General features: G+C 43.4%; 1 protein-coding gene across 2 annotated transcripts in view; it reads left to right on the top strand.

The window, feature by feature from the left end:
• The window catches only part of acp2 (acid phosphatase 2, lysosomal), a 153649-nt gene that overhangs the window by 114268 nt on the left and 17643 nt on the right, over positions 1-21738 (top strand). For both annotated transcript variants that reach the window (XM_060911499.1, XM_060911500.1), the window contains one exon: positions 12200-12332. In XM_060911499.1, the coding sequence (XP_060767482.1) occupies positions 12200-12332 (133 nt within the window). The remainder of the gene's footprint in view (positions 1-12199; positions 12333-21738) is intronic.

The raw sequence follows: 21738 nt of genomic DNA, 5'->3' as shown, positions 1-21738 counted from the left end.
TGAGGTCAAGCCCCTATGGCTGAGTAAAGGAGCACATTACTCATGTGTCTACCAAATTTCATGAGTTTTTGAACATGTACAAGGTGTCAAATCTGTTTTTTTGAACTAGGTGGCGCTATGGAGTTAATGAAGGCCACCTATACTAATTTACCATATCACCAAAAATTGTATCATAGGACAAATGTGTGTGCAAAGTTGCATGAGTTTTAAACCTTCATAAGCCCCTCAAATCAGTGTGGGAAAATTTCAAAATCCCACGTTCCATCCAACATGGCTGACTTCCTATTGGGCAGAGTCAAATACAACCAAGTGGTGTTTGTCCTGTATCACACGAGGATCGACCACACCAAATCTTGTGCCAATCCGAGCAACTTCATCTCAACCATAGCTTGTTCTCGGGGGTGCTATAGAGCTCCAGGACCATACCCAGTCCCCTGCTCAATGTAACTTTGTGATTTTACGCACATTTCAACAGTGTGCCAAAATTCATGAGTTTTCGAGCATTGCAAGTGCCTCAAAAAAGTTCTTCCACAGAGGGGAAAAAAGAAAGAAGAAGAGTAAGAAAAAGAAAAAAAAAACATGCTGAAAACAATAGGGCTTTGTACCTCGGTGCTCAGGCCCTAATAATAATAATAAGAAGAGGAAGAAGAAAGAACATGCCAAAAACAATAGGGCCTGAGCACCATGGCCTGCACTTTGGTGCTCAGGCCCTAATGTTAATAAAAAAAAAAAAAACATGGTGGAAACAATTGGGCTTTGCACCTACGGTGCTTGGGCCCTCATAAAAAGGATCTTTTGAGTTAAGTTGATTTTTTTTTTTTCATGTAAAACCCAGCATTATGTTTTCTGCCTGAAAAATGGCCTGTTATATTTTCCTTTTTTTTTTTTACTGACATAAATCCATTTTAATTTTTGCTTTGGAAATGTAATATTTGAAAATCTAAAATGCTTTGTACTGACTCAACAATGCAGAGTTACAGACCATATTATTTAGCAAAATGGCACAAATTGCTCTTTTGCTGGTGCTATGGGGTTGCTTGACTTTTCAGTGAGGCTGCTTTGAAATTTAGGGTTTCCCTTTAATGTGCCTGTTGCCACAGTTTAATTACTTCTGCCAAGGAGGTCATGCTTTCAGTTTGTTTGTCTGATTTTAAACAGGATTACACAAAACCTACTGGCCAAATGCAACCAGTTACTAACACCTCGACTAACAACTAACAGTATTCCGTTCCATGGACTTAATGTTATTTGAATAAGCATTACATAGAGATAACTACAAGTAGTCAGAATTTGTGCCTCAGCAGAAGATGAAAATCATGACTTACCATTCAGTATCTTCCTAACAAAACAGTGCATCTGTTGATCAAGTCTCCATACATGGATGTTTATGAAGTTAAGAAATGATTCATTATTATTACTAAAGCTAAGCTACAGTGGTGCTTGAAAGTTTGTGAACCCTTGAGAATTTTCTATATTTCTGCATAAATATGACCGAAAACATCATCAGATTTTCACACAAGTCCTAAAAGCAGGTAAAGAGAACCCAGTTCAACAAATGAGATACAAATATTATACTTGGTAATTTATTTATTGAGGAAAATGATCCAATATTACATATATGTATGTGAAAAAGTAAAAGTAATGTGAACCTCTAGGATTAACAGTTAATTTGAAGGTGAAATTAGAATCAGGTGTTTTCAATCAATGGGATGACAATCAGGTGTGAGTGGGCACCCTGTTTTATTTAAAGAACAGGGATCCCAGATAGCAAATGATGCTATTTCAATGTTGATATTTGGTCAAGATGGTTGATTTACAGTTATAGTTGAACACTGATGGTGGATCAACCATTAATCAACCACTGATAAAATAAAAAGTTGAAAAAATGTGTTCAAATCAATGTAATGGTTGAAGGAAACATTTGATCAATGTTGAATATATGTTGATTTTGTTGTCATCATACACTGCACCACTGGACGGGAGCCTGGGGTGCACTCTGGGTGAGACCATTTTGTGGGAGGGGGTTTTCTATATTTCATTGAATTTCATTTATTTAATTTAGAATTTTAATAGAGCACAAGGAACTATGAAGAATAGATTATTATTTATGGTTATGTGCAAATCTTGCGTGTGCAACATGTAAGGAAAAAACGAACAGAAAATTCTACCGTACCGGCCGCTATTTGGAATGGTCCAAATAACCGTCTCTCAGAAGAACTTTCAGAAGAGCTCGAGCTCCGTTGACGACGAGATTTGCGACCATAGACTGTCCGTGTTTGCGACTGAAGAAATTTGCTTCAACAACACTGGCCAGTTCTCCTCTTTGTGGTAGTGTGGTTAAAAATAGTGGTTAAGTGAACATGTGCTTGTACACATGGTACTCTGATGGACAAGAACCCCATCCCACCTCACGCCCAGTGTTCCTGGCATAGGCTCCAGATTCACCACCATACTGAGTAGGATAAAACAGTGACTGAAGATTACTATACAGACTTATTATGACATGTTATGTATTCTCATCTCATTATCTCTAGCCACTTTATCCTTCTACAGGGTTGCAGGCAAGCTGGAGCCTATCCCAGCTGACTATGGGCGAAAGGCAGGGTATCTACACCCTGGACAAGTCGCCAGGTCATCACAGGGCTGACACATAGACACAGACAACCATTCACACTCACATTCACACCTATGGTCAATTTAGAGTCACCAGTTAACCTAACCTGCATGTCTTTGGACTGTGGGGGAAACCGGAGCAAATATTCAAATATTTTGTTAGTCAGGCAGTTATTTGAATTGTACAGTAAGTTTAACTGCTCGTACTGTATTTAGGCAATATTTTATTGTCCAGGTAAAGACTGTATAATCCTTTCTGGTTCATATCATATCTGGTTCATGTCCACAGACAGGCCTTTCCATCATTGTGTACGGTGAAACATCAACATCAACCCAATTTCTCACGGTGGTGCAGTGGTTAGCACGGTCGCCTCACAGCAAGAAGGTTCCAGGTTCGAACCCAGCAGCTGGCGAGGGCCTTTCTGTGTGGAATTTGCACGTTCTCCCCGTGTCTGTGTGGGTTTCCTCCACAGTCCAAAGATGTGCAGTTAGGTTGACGTGGGGCGGCCTTGGGCTGAGGTGCCCTTGAGCAATTCCCAAATAGCAAAAATCAGTTGAATCAACATTGAAATAGCGTTTGGCAGAAAACATTGAAATAATGTTGAAATGATATTGAAAGTGTCCCCTTGAATTTGGGTTGAATCAACGTTGAATTTTCAACCCTATCAGCATTGAATCAATAGTGATTCAACCATCATCTAAATAGAAATTTCTATTTAGAGAAATTTCTAATTTCTATTTCTATTGATATTCACAACACATGTTTGTGGAAATGTATCATGGCACAAACAAAGGAGATTTCTGAGGACCTCAGAAAAAGCATTGTTGATGCTCATCAGGCTGGAAAAGGTTACAAAACCATCTCTAAAGAGTTTGGACTCCACCAATCCACAGTCAGACAGATCGTGTACAAATGGAGGAAATTCAAGGCCATTGTTACCCTTCCCAGAAGTGGTCAACCAACAAAGATCACTCCAAGAGCAAGGCGTGTAATAGTTGAGGAGGGGTCAAAGGACCCCAGGGTAACTTCTAAGCAACTGAAGGCCTCTTTCACATTGGCTTATGTTAATGTTCATGAATCCACCATCAGGAGAACACTGAACAACAATGGTGTGCATGGCAGGGTTGCAAGGAGAAAGCCACTGCTCTCCAAAAAGAACATTGCTGCTCATCTGCAGTTTGCTAAAGATCACGTGGACAAGCCAGAAGGCTATTGGAAAAATGTTTTGTGGACAGATGAGACCAAAATAGAACTTTTTGGTTTAAATGAGAAGCGTTATGTTTGGAGAAAGGAAAATACTGCGTTCCAGCATAAGAGCCTTATCCCCTTTGTGAAACATGATGGTGGTAGTATCATGGTTTGGACCTGTTTTGCTGTATCTGGGCCAGGACGACTTACCATAATTGATGGAACAATGAATTCTGAATTATTCCAGTAAATTCTAAAGGAAAATGTCAGGACATCTGTCCATGAACTGAATCTCAAGAGAAGGTGGGTCATGCAGCAAGACAATGTCCCTAAGCACACAAGTTGTTCTCCCAAAGAATGGTTAAAGAAGAATATAGTGAATGTTTTGGAATGGCCAAGTCAAAGTCCTGACCTTAATCCAATCAAAATGTTGTGGAAGGACCTGAAGCGAGCAGTTCATGTGAGGAAACCCACCAACATCCCAGAGTTGAAGCTGTTCTGTACGGAGGAATGGGCTAAAATTCCTCCAAGCCGGTGTGCAGGACTGATCAACAGTTACCGGAAACGTTTAGTTGCAGTTATTGCTGCACAAGGGGGTCACACCAGATACTGAAAGCAAAGGTTCACATACTTTTGCCACTCACAGATTATGTAATATTGGATCATTTTCCTCAATAAATAAATGACCAAGTATAATATTTTTGTCTTATTTGTTTAACTGGGTTCTTTTTATCTACTTTTAGGACTTGTGTGAAAATCGAATGATGTTTTCGGTCATATTTATGCAGAAATATAGAAAATTCTAAAGGGTTCACAAACTTTCAAGCACCACTGTACAAAACATTATGCTCTGGCTAACAGGATGTGAAAGTAACGTCAAAAGTCCAATACCTCCTGTGCCCATTGGCTCAATCAGATCACCTGTATTGGCTTTGTTTATTTAGTCTAAAAATGATTGGTTTGTTTTATTAAAACATTTGTTTATTTTTAATGATAAATTATAATATTTACACATTAAAATTTTAAATATAGTTAATACAGAAATTTCTGGGGGGTGCTATGGCTATCCTAGGGGTAGCTGCAGCACCCCCAAGCCCTTCCCTAGTGCTGCCCATGGTGCTCTCTAGTACTTTTTTGTTTTTTGTTTATTCTGGTGTCTGGTTACTCACACCCAATTACTTTCACGAGAGAAGAACTGCTTAACATCAGAAAAGTTCACTCCAGATAGTTTTTCATCAGAAAACCCAGAAAGTTTTTTGGAGATCTTAATTGGAGGAACAGCGACTCTCTGTGGGACATAGATGAAACGCAAGGGAAGCACACTGATGCGCTAGTGATGCTCTGACCATGGGGATTTCAAAAACAACACTCCCTTCGACGCACCTGGTGAATCTCTGCACCTTGCCCAACAAAATGGACAAGCTGCTTCTCTTCAACAGGATAAACAAGGACTTTGCATATTCTGCTGCCCTTTGTTTCACTGAAACTTGGCATGTGCATGGGTATACTTGATTTTCTGCTGTTACAGCTGTGTCTTAGCATACAAGCTGAATGCATGCACACTACGACTTTTATTTCTACTACACTGCCTGGCCAAATAAAAAGTTACACACTAATATTTTGTTGGACCGCCTTTAGCTTTGATTATGGTGCGCATTCACTGTGGCATCATTATGATAACATTATGCAGTGTCACAACTTTTATTTCCATCAGAGTTGCATTCATTTTTCTTTGAGATCTTGCATTGACTATGGGAGAGTCAACCCCCTCCATAAAGTTTTCTCCAACACATCCCAAAGACTTTCAATGGGGTTAAGGTCAGGATTCTGTGGTGGCCAATTCACGTGTGAAAATGATTCCTCATGCTCCCTGAACCACTCTCATAATATGAGCCCAATGCACTGTCATCCTGAAATAGGCCCATGCCATCAGGGAAGAAAAAAATCCATGGATGGGATAACCTGATCATTCAGTACTTTCAGGTAGTCAACTGACTTTGTTTTATTGTCGCATAATGATCTGACCTAGACCTGACCAACTGAAGCAACCCCGGATCATAACCCTGCCTCCAGAGGCTTGTACAGTGGCCACTATGCATGATTGGTGTATTGCTTCAAGTGCTTTCCTTCTTACTGTGACACACCCATCACTCTGGAATAGGGTAAATCTGGATTTATCATACCATATGACCTTTTTCCATTGCTCCAAAGTCCAATCTTTATGCTCCCTAGCAAATTGAAGCCTTTTCTTCTGATTATCTTACTAAAAACTATCTTACTTCTGGCAGCACAGCTGTTTAATCCCAATCCTCGGAGTTTTTGTGCACATGGAAATGCTCTTACTTTGAATATTAAACATAGCTGTTGAAGACTCAAGCTTCTATGCTTCTTGTATGCAAATTCCATTTCCTCTATTCTAGGATGTGATTTCTGGTTTCCGGTTGACAGTACGTCGTACACATTCTGGCTGCCGCCTCTCACCGGAGCTTTTTTATTTTATTTTCTCTCTTTTTTTATTCTATTTTTTTCTTTTTTCTGTGTTTGATGTTTGAGTGTTTTAGTCCGCCGGTTGTGGTGTAGCTCCGGACCCAGTTTTGGGCGTCGGTTCCCTCCAGGCCTTGGTTCGCCGTGGGTGATGCCTGTGTTCCCAGCTATGGACTGCAGTGAGCTCGTTGCTCATTTTAAACTCGTGGCTGTCCAGCGCTCTGTGCTTTAATGCTTGGTGTGATGTTCCGAGCAATGTTGCTCGGTGGTGTCGCGGCGGCTGTGCAGGCGGTTTGGGACATACCAGCACTCTGCATGGTGGTGCTTCTGTGTTCGCTTTGTGGATCCATGCCATGGTGTTTGAGCGATGTTGCTGGCGGTGTCACGGTGGCTGTGCTGGAGATGTGGGACTTGTTTTTGTGCGCCTTTTGGTAGGACTGTGGTTGCTACACCACTGGAATGATATCCTGACCTCTATTTGGTGGACTTTTTTCTGCCTATTAAAGCCTAGTAAAGTGACCTTGGGTTTTGAGAAAGGTGCTATATAAATTGAACATATTATTATTATCTCATCTCGTCTCATCTCATCTTCATCTGCTTATCCGGGGCCGGGTCGCGGAGGCAGCAGTCTGAGCATGGAAGCCCAAACTTCCCTTTCCCCAGACACCTCGGCCAGCTCCTCGGGAAGAACACCGAGGCGTTCCCAGGCCAGCCGAGAGACATAGTCCCTCCAGCGTGTCCTGGGTCTTCCCCGGGGCCTCCTCCCGGGGGGACATGCCTGGAACACCTCCCCAGGGAGGCGTCCAGGAGACATCCAAAAGAGATGCTCGAGCCACCTCAGCTGATTCCTCCCGATGTGGAGGAGCAGTGGCTCTACTCCGAGCTCCTCCCAAGTGACTGTGCTTCTCACCCTGTCTCTAAGGGAGTGCCCAGCCACCCTGCGAAGGAAACTCATTTCGGCCGCTTGTATCCACAATCTTGTTCTTTCGGTCATTACCCAAAGCTCATGACCATAGGTGAGAGTCGGAACGTAGATCGACCAGTAAATCGAGAGCTTTGCCTTTTGGCTCAGCTCCTTCTTCACCATGATGGACCAGTAAAGCGACCGCACCCCACTGCGGGGGCTGCACCAATCTGCCTGTCGATCTCACACTCTATCCTTCCCTCACTCGTGAACAAGATCCCGAGATAGTTAACGCCTCCACTTGAGGCAGGACTTCTCCACCAACCTGGAGAGGGCAAGCCACCCTTTTCCGGTCGAGAACCATGGCCTCGGACTTGGAGGTGCTGATTCTCATCCCAGCCGCTTCACACTCAACTGCAAAACACCCCAGTGGATGCTGAAGGTCCTGGTTTGAAGACGCCAACAGGATAACATCATCCGCAAAAAGCAGAGATGAAATCCTGTGGTTCCCAAACAGGATTCCTTCCGGCCCCTGGCTGCGCCTAGATATTCTGTCCATAAAAATTATGAACAGAACCAATGACAAAGGGCAGCCCTGCCGGAGTCCAACATGCACTGAGAACAGGTCTGACTTACTGCTGGCAATGCGAACCAAACTCCTGCTCCATTCGTATAGGGACCGGACAGCCCTTAGCAAAGAGCCCCGAACCCCATACTCCCGAAGCACCCCACACACAATACCATGAGGGACCCCCCACAGAATACCATGAGTGTGCCCTATAATTTGACCACACTTTCTGGTCCCCTTTCTTAAAAAGAGGGACCACCACCCCAGTCTGCCACTCCAGACTGCCACGCGATGTTGCAGAGGTGTGTCAGCCAAGACAGCCCCACAACATCCAGAGACTTGAGATACTCAGGGCGCATCTCAGCCTTGCCTTGCCACCGAGGAGCTTGCAAACCACCTCAGTGACTTCGGCTTGGGTAATGGATGAGTCCACCTCTGAGTCATCAGCCTCCGCTTCCTCAGTAGAAGACGTAATGGTGGGATTGAGGAGATCCTCGAAGTATTCCTTCCACCGCCCAACAATGTCCCCAGTCAAGGTCAACAGCTCCCCACCCGCACTGTAAACAGTGTTGGCAGAGTACTGCTTCCCCCTCCTGAGGTGCTGGATGGTTTGCCAGAATTTCTTCGAGACCGACCGATAGTCCACCTCCATGGCCTCACTGAACTCCTCCCAGTTCCGAGTTTTTGCCTCCGCAACTGCCCAAGCTGCAGCACGCCTGGCCTGCCAATACCCATCAGCAGCCTCAGGAGTCCTGGAGGCCAACATGGCCCGATTGGACTCCTTTAGCTTGACGGCATCCCTTACTTCCGGTGTCCACCACCAGGTTCGGGGATTGCCACCACGACAGGCACTGGAGACCTTGCGGCCACAGCTCTGAACAGCGGCATCTACAATGGAGGCAGAGAACATGGTCCACTCAGACTCAATGTTCCCCACCTCCCTCGGAAGCTGGGAGAATTCCCGTAGGTGGGAGTTAAAGACCTCCCCGGCAGAGTGCTCGGCCAGACGTTCCCAGCAGACCCTCACAATACGTTTGGGCCTGCCAGGTCTGTCCGACTTCCTCCTCCGCCAGCAGATCCAACTCACCACCAGGTGGTGATCAGTTGACAGCTCAGCCCCTCTCTTCACCCAAGTGTCCAAGACATAGGGCCAGAGATCAGATGAAATGACAACAAAGTCAATCATCGACCTCCGACCTAAGGTGTCCTGGTGCCACGTGCACTTATGGACACCCCTATGCTCGAACATGGTGTTCGTTATGGACAAACCGTGACGAGCACAGAAGTCCAATAACAAAACACCACTCGGGTTCAGATCGGGGAGGCCGTTCCTCCCAATCACGCCCCTCCAGGTGTCACTGTCGTCGCCCACGTCAGCGTTGAAGTCCCCCAGTAGAACAATGGAGTCCCCAGTCTGAGCACCTCTCAGTACCTCTCCCAGGGACTTCAAGAAGGCCGAATACTCTATACTGCTATTCGGCCCGTAGGCACAAACAACAGCAAGAGCCCTCTCCCTGATCTGAAAGTGCAGAGAGGCGACCCTCTTGTTCACTGTGGTAAACTCCAACACATGGCAGCTGAGCTGGGGAGCTATAAGCAAGCCCACACCAGCCCGCAGCCGCTCACCATGGGCAACTCCAGAGAAGTGGAGAGTCCAGCCCCTCTCGAGGAGCTGGGTTCCGGAGTCCAAGCTGTGCATGGAGGTGAGCCCGACTATCTCTAGCCGGTACCTCTCAACCTCCCGCACAAGCTCAGGCTCTTTCCCCCCCAGTGAAGTGACATTCCATGTCCCAACAGCTAGCCGCTGTGTTCAGGGATCAGGTCGTTGAGGCCCCTGCCTTCGACTGCCGCCCAATCCACACTGCACTAGCTCCCTACTGCTACCTCTGTGGGTGGTTACCCCACAGGAGGTCGGGGCCACATCACTGCTATGGGCTGAGCCCGGCTGGGCCCCGTGGGCAAAGGCCCGGCCACCAAGCACTCGCATACGAGCCCCAACCCCGGGCCTGGCTCCAGGGTGAGGCCCTGGCTGCGCGACATCACCGAGCGACATCACGGTCCTTGATCTATTATCCATAAGGGTTTTGGTGAACTGCTCTTGGTCTGGCCTGTCACCTAGGACCTGTCTGCCTTGGGAGACCCTAACAGGGGCATAATGCCCCTGACAACATAGCTCCTAGAATCATTCAAGCACACAAACCCCTCCACCACAATAAGGTGGCAGTTCTAGGAGGGGTATTATTATTATTATTATTATTATTATTATTATTATTATTATAGCTGTAAGTTCTACTGTTGTTTTTTTTGTTTGTTTGTTTGTTTGTTTTTTTAAACAATTCGACTTCACCATGCGTTTAGGTCTCTGTCAAGATCTCTGTCAATATTTTTTCCTACCACATTTCTTCTGCAAAGTTAATAGTTCACCACTATCTTTCCAGGTTTTAATAATGTGTTGGACAGTTCTTAACTCAATCACAGTAATTTCAGCAATCTCCATAGTTGTTTTCTTTGCTTGATGCAGACTAATAATTTAACCCTTCTGAATTTGACCCAGTAACATCTTTTCCATGACCATACATCTTCTGACATGGTTGTTTAAGAAATGAGAAGCATCAGTTAGGGTTTGCATCAGTTAGGGTTAAAACAATTGTTGCCAGTTGAAACATATTGTAAAAACATACTGTAGTAATTATTCAATCAAAGCCTCTGAAGTATTTGCTGATTTAAATCCAAATTGCAACTTTTTTTGGCCAGGCAATGTATTTCTGCATGCTCAGTTTCACACATGCAGTCAATATGCACAAGTTCATTCCTACACAAAATTTGGGTGCTACTCGGACAATCCATGCTGATGAAATTTGTATCATGCGCAGTCTGTGTCTGGAGAAGTATATTTCAGCCTTAAGACTTTGTCAGGCCAAGGAGGATGCCTACATCAGTGGGGATCGAGCCCTGAAAAAGCAGGCCAGTCTTTTGATTAAAAGAATGGATAAACGAAGCTACACTGAAAAGCTGGAAAGCATGTTTTCATCTAACGACCCTGCGTCAGTGTGGAGAAGCCTGCAAGATATCACAAATGACAGAAGACAGTCCCCCACTGCTTCAGCAAACAAAGACCTTGTTGACAACTTGAATGTCACCCACTCCAGCTCAACAACAACAGGTGTGATGGGGGCATCACACCTCTGGCATACCCTTACCCTCCCTGCTAATACTCAAGCTGCACTCAAGATATGTGAAGATGATGTCCACTGGCTCTTCCGGAGACAGAACAGCAAGAAATCACCAGGTCCAGATGGCCTCTCCTCCTCCTGTCTCAAGCCTGTGATGACCAACTGGCTCCAGCCTTCTTGAAGATCATCAACAGATGCATGGAGCACCTGCTTGAAACACTCCACCATCATCCTGGGTCCCAAGAAACCCTCCATCACAGGACTAAATGACTACAGGCCTGTCACTGTGATGTCTGTAGTCATGAAGTCCTTTGAATGACTGGTATTGGCCCACCTGAAGAATGTCACCAGACACCTGCTGGACCCCATGAAGTTTGCCTACCAAGCAAACAGGTCAGTGGATGACGCAGTCAACAAGGGACTGGGACATACATCCTGCAACACCTTGACTGCCCAGGGACATATGTAAGGATTCTGTTTGTGGACTATAGGCATTCAACACTATCACTGCAGAAATCCTCTCCTCCAAACTTTCTCAGCTCACTCTATCCCCTGCCATCTGTCATTGAATCACCAGCTTCCTTACAGGCAAAAAACAGCAGGTAAGGCTGGGGGAAGTTACTTCTGCGATATGGACAGTCAGCACTGGTGCTCCTCTCCCCACTGCTCTTCCCCCTCTACACCAAGGACTGCATCTCCAAGGACCCAGCTGATGTAACTCATGATGTTAGCAGCATAAGGAGTTCAGAAATTTACAGAAACATTCTGTTGCCAATTTACTCAGAAAAACATCATACAGCAAGATAATGATCCAAAACACCAAAGTGGAAGGTTTTAGATTGGCCAAGTCAATCATCAGACCCTAACCCAATTGAGCATACATTTCACCTCCTGAAGAGGAGACTGGAGGGAGAAACCCCTCAAAACAAACAACTGAAAGAAGCTACAGTACAAGCCTAGAATATGGTGTTGAGAGAGGTCAGAGGAGACTGACCAGACTGTTCTGAACTGACAACATCTATAATAACTGTTTGCAACTATACTCCTACACTGTTACTCCATATTCATTATTTAGTTTAATTTCTGATGTACTGTAGTAAACAGCCAAAATTACAATAGTTTAGTAAATATCCTAATTTGTATGGACCTGACCATAAATGTAGCTGTTATTTTATTCTCTCTCTCTCTCTCTCTCTCTCTCGCTCACTTGCTTGCTCACTTGCTCGCTCTCCCTCCACCCACTCTAAATCTCACTTTCCTACACACAGAAGAAGCATGGCCTATCCCCTCCAGCCTGGGTGACTCCAGACGTTATGAAGACACTGAAGCTGCTGAAGAACTTTGGCTTCCAAATCATGTTTGGCATCTATAAAAGAGAGGAAAAATGTCGGCTACAGGGAGGTCAGGCCTGGGGCATTTTCGTTATCCAACAATTTTACAGCTTTAAATAAATATTTACTCATAAGCCTATAATTTGATTACATAAATTCTGATTTATGGAAAAGGAAACAAAAAGGCAAATATACATGCAGACATACCACTGTATCAGTGAAGTGGTATAGAGACAGATATAATCGGAGGGAAGAGTTTATTTACAGATGTGTACTATTTACAAAGTGTGAAGCAAAGTCAGAGAGTTACAAACGAAACTAAAACAATATAGCCGCTAGCGGCGATAAAGGGCCGTCGCACTCGCAGAAAAACAAAAATAACTCCCTTCTTGTTGAGTATGGCTAATGCAATGTATCTTGCAATTTTGTTTGTCTTGGGGCACACCACACACCTACGAAATTTGACATGGATAGGTGAAACTATATACCAGGCAGAAGTCTCAATGTCATGTGGGGGCGCTATGGAGTCCCACGGACACACCCGGGGCCACACCTCTATCCCTGAGTAGTGGTAGCCAGGACTGATGAGTATACCAAATTTCATGAGTTTGAGTTTTTTGGAAGTGGAGTCATTACTGTCCAGGTCCAAATGGTGATGCTATACCAAAGGGTCAATTTGGGCATGTGGATGTCATCAAAAACATTATGTCTTATAACCTCTGAAGGTTTAGCCATATCAGGCAATGCATGGTGAATTTATGACACACTTCCTGTTTGCACGGCAAAACATATAAATTTATTGGTTCGCCATTTCAACTTCATGCAAGTTATCACAAATCCTGTCGCATTTCAACTGTCTAAAACAATATACAGTGAATATAAAAAGTGTACACACCCCATTAAAATGATAGGTTTTTCTGATGCAAAAAAAAATGAGACCACGATAAATAATTTCAAAACTTTTCCCACCTTTAATGTGACCTATAACCTGTATAATTCGATTGAAAAACAAATATGTCGGGGGAAAAACATAAAAAATAAAAAAATGTACAATAAGCTGGTTACATAAGTGTACACACCCTTAAACTAATACTTTGTTGAAGCACCTTTTGATTTAATTACAGCATTTCAGCCCTCTCAATATATTTCTGAGAAAGGGGCAAGTAAGAAAGAGTAGTAGGCAGAGGTTAAGCCAGGGATCCCAGCAGTAATTGAAAAAAATAGAGGAATGTAAGAAACTATCAGCATGGGTCAAGGGGGCTGCAAGCCCTTTGCGGGGTGCAGGGGCAAAGCCCCTGCTGGGGGTACAGGGGGCTTTGCCCCCTGAAGCTGTTGAGATTTTAACATTTAAAGATGCTATAGAACACATTTTTTAAATAGATTTAACATAGAAAAGCAACAGAATTTAACAATAATGTGTATCTATTTGATGCCATATTTTGTAATCTATGACATAAGTGGCAAAAAAAATTTGTTATTTATAAAAATTAGACGAAAATGTAGCTTTGAAGAATATACTTGCCTAAATATTCCACTGATTTTATAACAATAGTGTCCATAGTTCATCTCATTTGTTTATTTTTTTTGTTTCAAGTTAATGTCAATACTAGTCTAATATAAGCCACATTCATTTTTCAAAAATCATGAATATGAGCAGAAATCAATGATTCAGTAATATTAGATATATACATATGTACAGAAAATATTGGACATATTTGATTTAAACCTTTCTCTTTTTGAAAGGTTTCACTGCAGAGGAATTTAATGCTCTTTTCTGGGATACATTCTGTGATCTTTCCTCCAGTTTTCTCTGCTTTTGTTTCTCTGATCTTTCCTTCTGCTTTTTCTGATGTTCCTGCAGTGCTCTTTTGGATAGTTTCTTGGCTACTCTGTTCGCATGAGCTTTTGTTTCAAGCTCTGTATTCACCACATTCATTAATCTCTTCTTGGATTCAACTTCCTCTCTGGCTAAGCGCAACTACGCTTTCCACAACATATTGAATTAAGTTCAACGCATTAGAAACAAAAGCACGAACGGAGTTAAAACACGTTTTCTAGCAAATGGGCGCAGCCATATTGTTTTCTCGTTCTATCACGTACAGTCTCGCTGTATTTACATCAATTTAACTTCCGAGTGTTCCCGAATGTCAACGAGAACAAACGAAGCCAACGAAAACATCGCTAAACAAGCAAACCAAATCAGAACGTATTCTGCTGGTCATTTTACTTAAACAAACATATTTTTAACAGATATACAAGAGATTAAAAAAAAAACAACACTTCGGCTAGAAAAATAGCGGAATTCTGCTAAATAGCCGATGTCTGGGATCCATGTTAAGCGTAAGCTGAGCGGAGGCTGCGTTAGCCGCCTCCGCGATGTATAAAAAAGAGGGGGGTCCAGGGGTACTCCCCCGGAAATTTTTGAAAATGCAGATGTTAAATGGTGAATTCTGAGTGATCCTGAATGCAAAATTTTATTTTTATGAAGTATAAATTATGAAGTAAAAACTTATGAATTTTAATTCTTTGAAAAACTACTGTGAGTAGCCGGCAATGGAGCATTTGTAGGCGGCAAAATCACCGGTTGCCAGCAGTTATTGAGAGGACTGGCATTCAGTCTTTTTGGGTAGGAGTCTATCAGCCTGCCACATCTAGACTTGGCAATATTTGCCCACTCATCCTTGTAAAAGTGCTCCAAATCTGTCAGATTGTGAGGGCATCTCTTGTGCACAGCCCTCTTCAGGTCACCCCACAGATTTTCAATTGGATTTAGGTCTGGGCTCTGGCTGGGCCATTCCAAAACCTTTTTGGGGTCATTTTCATGCTGAAAGATGAAATTCTTCTTCATCTTCATCTTTCTAGCAGACATTTGAAGGTTTTGGACCAAAATTGACTGGTATTTAGAACTGTTCATAATTCCCTCCACCTTGACTAAAGCCCCTGTTCCAGCCGAAGAAAAACAACCCCAAAACATGATGCTGCCACCACCATGCTTCACCGTGGGTATGGGGATCTTTTGTTGATGCATAGTGTTGTTTTTGCACTAAACATACCTTTTGGAATTGTGGCCAAAAAGTTCAACCTCGGTTTCATTCGACCATAACACATTTTCTCACATGCTTTTGGGAAAGTCGATGTATGTTTTTGCAAAATTTAGCCGGGCCTGGATGTTTTTCTATGACACCACCTCATTCATAGATAGATAGATAGATAGATAGATAGATAGATAGATAGATAGATAGATAGATAGATAGATAGATAGATAGATAGATAGATAGATAGATAGATAGATAGATAGATAGATAGATAGATAGATAGATAGATAGATAGATAGATAGATTCTTTATTGTCATTGCACATTATTATACAACGAAACACTGTTTGAGGGCTCAGATCACAGCAGCATATCAATAAAATAAAATAAATAAGTAAATAATATACATAGACTTTTAAAAAGCAGCATATTGGCATATAAGCAGCAGTATAAATTGCAGTATGTAATTAATCAATGTAACCAAACACAGTAAAGTGCAGAGTGTGAGTCCAAGTCCGGATCAGGCCTCCAGTAGAGCTTTTACGGCCCTGGGGAAGAAGCTATTTTGGTGTCTTGCTGTTTGTGACTTTATGACCCTAAGCCTGCCAGAGGGAAGGGTGTCAAAAAGACATTGTCCAGGGTGAGTGCAGTCAGTCCTAATCTTTGTGGCTGTGTTTCTCAGCCTGGCAGAGTAGCTCTGTTCCAGGGATTGGAGGGGGTACCAATGATTTTAGATGCAGTCCTGATGATCCACTGCAGATCTTTCCTCTCCTCTGAGGTGCAGCTGGAAAACCACACAATGCATCCATAGCTCAGAACACTTTGTATGGTGCACTGGTAGAAGTTGGTGAGGAGCTTCTGTGAGAGCCCAGTTTTCCTCAGGGATCGCAGGAAGAAGAGTCTCTGCTGGGCCTTTTTCACCACCTCTCTGGTGTTCAGTCCCCATGTCAGGTCCTCTGAGAGGTGAACACTGAGGTACTTGAAGCTCCCCACCTGTTCCCCCTCCTCTCCAAACATCACCAGGCTGGCATTTGTTTTAACCGGTCATTTTCTGAAGTCACTGACAAGCTCCTTTGTTTTGTTGGTGCTGAGGAGCAAGTCATTGTTCTGACACCAAGATGTGAGGGCCTGAACTTCCTCTCTGTAGGCTGCCTCATTGCTGTTGGTTATCAACCCCACCACAGCTGTGTCATCAGCAAATTTGTATATTTGGTTTGAGTTATGAATGGGAGAACAGTCCTGTGTGAAGCATGAGTAAAGGAGTGGACTAAGAACATAGCCTTCAGGGGTGCCATTGTTTAAGATGGAGCTGGATGAGATGAGGTCTCCAGGTCTCACATGCTGTGGTCTGTTGGAGAGGAAGTCCTTAATCCAGCTACAGAGGTGATGGTCCAGGCCCAGAGACAGCAGCTTGTTGACCAACTTGCTCGGATTGACAGTGTTGAAGGCCGCGCTGAAGTCAACGAACAGTATCCTCACATAGGTGTCAGGGTTCTACAGGTGAGTCAGTACAGTGTGCAGCATGAGGGAGATGGTGTCTTCAGTGTGCCTGTTGGTTTTGTAGACGAACTGGTACTGGTCCAGGTCAGCAGGGACGGAGGCTTTGATGTAGTTCATCACCAGTCTTTCGAAGCATTTCATGATTATCGGTGTTAGTGCAACAGACCAATAATCATTCAAGCATGTGACTACTGAGTGCTTTGGGACGGGGATGATGGTTGCAGCTTTAAAGCAGGAGGGCACTATGGCCTCCTTCAGTGACTTGTTGAATGTCAGTGAAAACAGCCGCCAGTTGGTGTGCACATGCTTTTAGAGCATGTCCTGGGACCCCGTCCGGACCAGTCGCCTTCCTGCCATTGATGTTGAGCAGGGCCTACTTAACCTGGTACTGGTGCAGTACCATTGGATGTCTCTCTTTCTGAGGGGGTCTGGAGGTGTGTGAAGGATGTTGACTGTGGGTAAGGGATGCTCATTCATGTTGGTGGTGTTGCTGTCAAAACAGGAGAAGGCGACGTTCAGCTGGTCAGGGAGGTAGGGGTTGACTGTAGAAGGTGGGCAGGGGTTCTGTTTGTAGTTAGTAATTGTTCTGATCCCCTGCCACATGCTGCGGGTGTTGTTGTCTTTGAAATGCTGTTCGATTTGCATTTTATATTTATTTTTGGCAGTAGTGATCCCCCTTCTCAGATCTTCTCTGAATCTCCTGTAGGTCTCCCAGTCACCTGATCGCAATGCCACATTCCTGGCTTTCAGTAGACTGTAAACAGTGCTGTTGAACCAGGGCTTTTAGTTTTGGGGCACTCTGATGTTTTTGGTTTTGGTGGAAGTCTCAACACAGAACCTGATATAGTCCATTACTATGGAAGCATATTGTTCTGTGTCTTCCTGATCAAAGATCTCCCACCTTGTGTCCTCAGAACAGTCTTGCAGTGCTGCCTCAGGCCCTGTCCACACGGCAACGGATTCAGGTGACTCTGATACAATTGCTTATCGTTTAGGCCTGGCGTCCACATGGCACCGGCGTTTTGGGTGCCCAAAACGCAATCTTTTTGAGAACGGGTTCCAGAGTGGAAAGATCTGACAACGTTGCCATTGTGAAGTCGTCTGGATGAGTAGAACGGATTTGCTTACGATGACGTCACAACCACATGACTGTGAGTGCTTCACGCCGGGTAGAAGTGTAACGAATATCACCAGGATATCACCAGGAAAAAGCCTTACAGAGCACTAGTGAGAGTGAAACATGAGCTTGGATATTATTATTATTATTATTATTATTATTATGTTCAGTGTTAGTTCACAGTAGTAATGCAAGAAGCAGAATAGTGACAGTAATAGTGAAGCAAAAACATGCAATTGTACAAACACTGCAGCTCTACAGCAAAATATTCATTTATGAAATGGTCTGATTCTTAACACCAGTAGTGCCAATGATCTTCTCATTGCGATGCGATGCGAGTTGTCAACAAATCCTATAACTTGGTTCATGAAACGCGCTTACAAAATATTTTCACTGTGAATATTTATTGTGTAATGGTGCAAAGTGAGAGAGAGAGAGAGAGAGAGACTCTGCCCTTAGGGCAGAGTCAATCCCGCCAGCAAAAATAGGGAAAAAAAGGAGCGATCTCACCTCTTCAGATGTTGGTTTTAGTCCTACAATACATTCCTCAAAAAGGGCGTAGAGGAGCAAATTAATCCATCAACGTGTAGTATTCAATTTATTCCGGACCATTAAAGACGCCGCCTTCCGCGTAGAATCATACGTCATCCTCGCCGCCATATTGGATAGGTCAAAGCGGAGAATAAAGATTCATGCGCTGCCTTTAACTGTACCAACAGGTTTACCATCCAAACGAGATCACATGGGATTACCTTTCACAGGTGAGAAACAACAAATTAATCCATCAACGTGTAGTATTCAATTTATTCCGGACCATTAAAGACGCTGCCTTCCGTGTAGAATCATACGTCATCCTCGCCGCCATATTGGATAGGTCAAAGCGGAGAATAAAGATTAGCTGCGTTTAATTGTACCAACAGGTTTGCCGTCCAAACGAGATCACATGGGATTACCTTTCACAGGTGAGATTGGAAAAATACTTTTCATTGTATTTGGTCATTATAATGTAATTTTACGAACAGATTTTCCTGTGGCTAATATGAAGTCTCGCGCATAATAGTTTATGCGCATGCGTCCTTACTTCTTCTATTGTTCTGGTGTCTCCGAAGGGACCGTCTTACAGCGCCCCTAGAGGTGTGGCATGTGTATTGCATCGTTTTCAGCAAGCGTTGCGTTGCCATATGGACCTGATATTTTACTGATCGTTGCCCATTTGGACGCGATATATTTTTAAATAACATCTCGTTGCCGTTGTCGTGTGGATGTAGCCTCAGTCTCCTCAGACCAGATCTGAACTGTCCTGACCTGGCTCTTTGTTTTGTTGATGAGAGGTTGATAAGAAGGTGTTAAAAACAGAGCCAAGTGGTCTGATTGTCCAAGGTGGGGGGGCTGGTGGACTTTGTAGGCACATTTTGAAGTTGGTGTAAACCTGATCGAGTGTTTTTCCATTCCGTGTCCCCATGTGGATGTTTTTGTAGAATTTGCGTAACACAGACTTCAGGTTTGTGTGATTAAAATACCCCACCACAATGATGAAACTGTCTGGTATAGTCTGTTTTGTTGTTTACTGATTGCCTCATGCAGCCTGCTCATGGCTAACTTTGCATTAGCTCGTAGGTGAATGTACACAGCAAATACAAACAATGCACTGTGCTCATGGCTGAGGTGGAATGGCCTGTATTTTAGCGCCAGAAACTCCAAGTCCGTACAACAGTGTCTTTCCATAACAGTGACATCAGTGCAAAAATCGTCTCTCACATACACTAAACACACACACCTCCTCCTTTTTTCTTCCTGGCCGCTGATCTACGGTCTGCTCTGTAGACGCTGTGCCCCTGTAGTTTCACAGCTGCATCTAGGATGTTTCCGTGCAGCCATGTCTCAGAGATTATTGTTCTACAGCTGTCCCATCGGTTATTCACAAATCGGAGTCTCAAGTCATCCATTTTGTTGACGAGAGTGAGCGTTGATGAGGAGTAAGCTTGGAACGGCCAATCAGCATGGAACGCGGCGCAGCCTCACTCGGCAGCCTGCCCTGTTGTCTCGCTTCCTCCGTCTGTGTCTCCACGGTCTGGGTCTCACTGTCGCTCGGATTAATTCCAGGCGCTTCCATGGACGAATAGTCCATTTTGGGAAGGACTTTATGTCCTCTGGAACAAAGTCCAAACAGTGTTTTTGTATTTCAATAAGTTCTGAGCGAGTATACTTTAAAAAACTGCTGTGAATGGTAGAGCCTCGGGCTGCTGCGACTCCTTGCGCCGCCATCTTGGTATAATAGTCCAGACATATGGAGAATATGGGAGATTGTTGTCACATGTAGTACACAACCAGTACTTGCCAGAAATTCCTGCAGTTCCTTCGGTGTTGCTGTAGGCTTCTTGGCAGCCTCCCTGACCAGTTTTCATCTTGTCTTTTCATAAATTTTGGAGGGACATCCAGTTCTCGGTAATGTCACTGTTGTCCCATATTTTCTCCACTTCTTGATGACTGTCTTCACTGTGCTCCATGGTATATCTAATGCCGTGGAATTTTTTTTGTACCCTTCTCCTGACTGATACCTTTCAACAATGAGATCCCTTTGATGCTTTGTAAGCTGTCTGTGAACCATGCTTTTTTCTGGAGGATGCAACTGAGTAAATGTCTGAACTTTATTTGGGGTTAATCAGAGTAATTGATGGCAGGTGTGTACCCAAAAAGACTGAATTCTGTAATTAAATAAAAAGGTGCTTCAACAAAGTATTAATTTAAGGGTGTGCACACTTATGCAACCAGCTTATTGTACTTTTTTTTTTTTATGTTTTTCCCCCCCAACCTTGTTTTTCAATTGAATTGTACAGGTTATAGGTCACATTAAAGGTGGGAAAAGTTTAGAGATTATTTATTGTGGTCTAATTTTTTATATTAGAAAAACCTATCATTTTAATGGGGTGTGTATACTTTTTATATCCACTGTACATCATCACTTGTTTACCGCAATGCATTGTGGGGGATAGCCAGGGTCGGTAGTTGAGCGATATGATGGCTGTCAGATTAATTTTACGTGAGAGCGATGTGAGTGGAGCGATTTTGCCGTGCTCTGTCGTGGAAGACAATGAAATTGGTGATTTAAAGAGGTGGATAACATGTCAAGGGTTTACAGCAGGAAAATTGGAATCCAAATCAAGCTTGGTGAGAAGGTAAGAGTCTAAACTAAGTCTACCGCACTGTACAACAACAACATCAAATCTCAGAATGTCTCATTTCTGAGGATGTATATTGGATCACGAACCAATCTTAGACTTAAGTCTAAATTTGTTAATTTTAATCTTTAGTTATTCCTTACCATTTTCTTAGAAGCTTTGTTCTAATGAAATCTTAGCATTGTACTTTATCTTGATCCAGCACAATGAAAGTTACAGATGCAGTAAGGGAAACTATTATGAACAAGTGTTGCCAGGCAAAACAGTATTTTTTATATTTATATTTTCAGCACTTATTTTATACCTATATGTTGATAATGGTAATATTTCTCAATCATCAGCTGTCAGGTTAAAGTCTGACGAAAATCCATGACCTTGAGTTTGACATTTCAAAATCATTCAAGGTCAAAAGTCATGGTGCCAAATCAAAGTCCATATGGCACTTCCTATAAGTTGATAATGGTAAATATCTGTCTACCATCAACCGTTTTCGAGTTACAACCTTCTGAAAACCCGTAACCTTGAGTTTGACCTTTCAAGGTCACTCAAGGTCAAAGATTATGGTGCTAAATGAAAGGCCATATGGGAGTTCCTATATGCTCATAATAGTAAACATCTTTCTATCAGCAACTGTTTTTGAGTTATA

The sequence above is a fragment of the Neoarius graeffei genome, chromosome 27 (assembly GCF_027579695.1).
Source record: "Neoarius graeffei isolate fNeoGra1 chromosome 27, fNeoGra1.pri, whole genome shotgun sequence".
In the NCBI taxonomy this organism is placed as follows: domain Eukaryota; kingdom Metazoa; phylum Chordata; class Actinopteri; order Siluriformes; family Ariidae; genus Neoarius; species Neoarius graeffei.
This window is presented reverse-complemented; position numbering and strand designations above follow the sequence as displayed.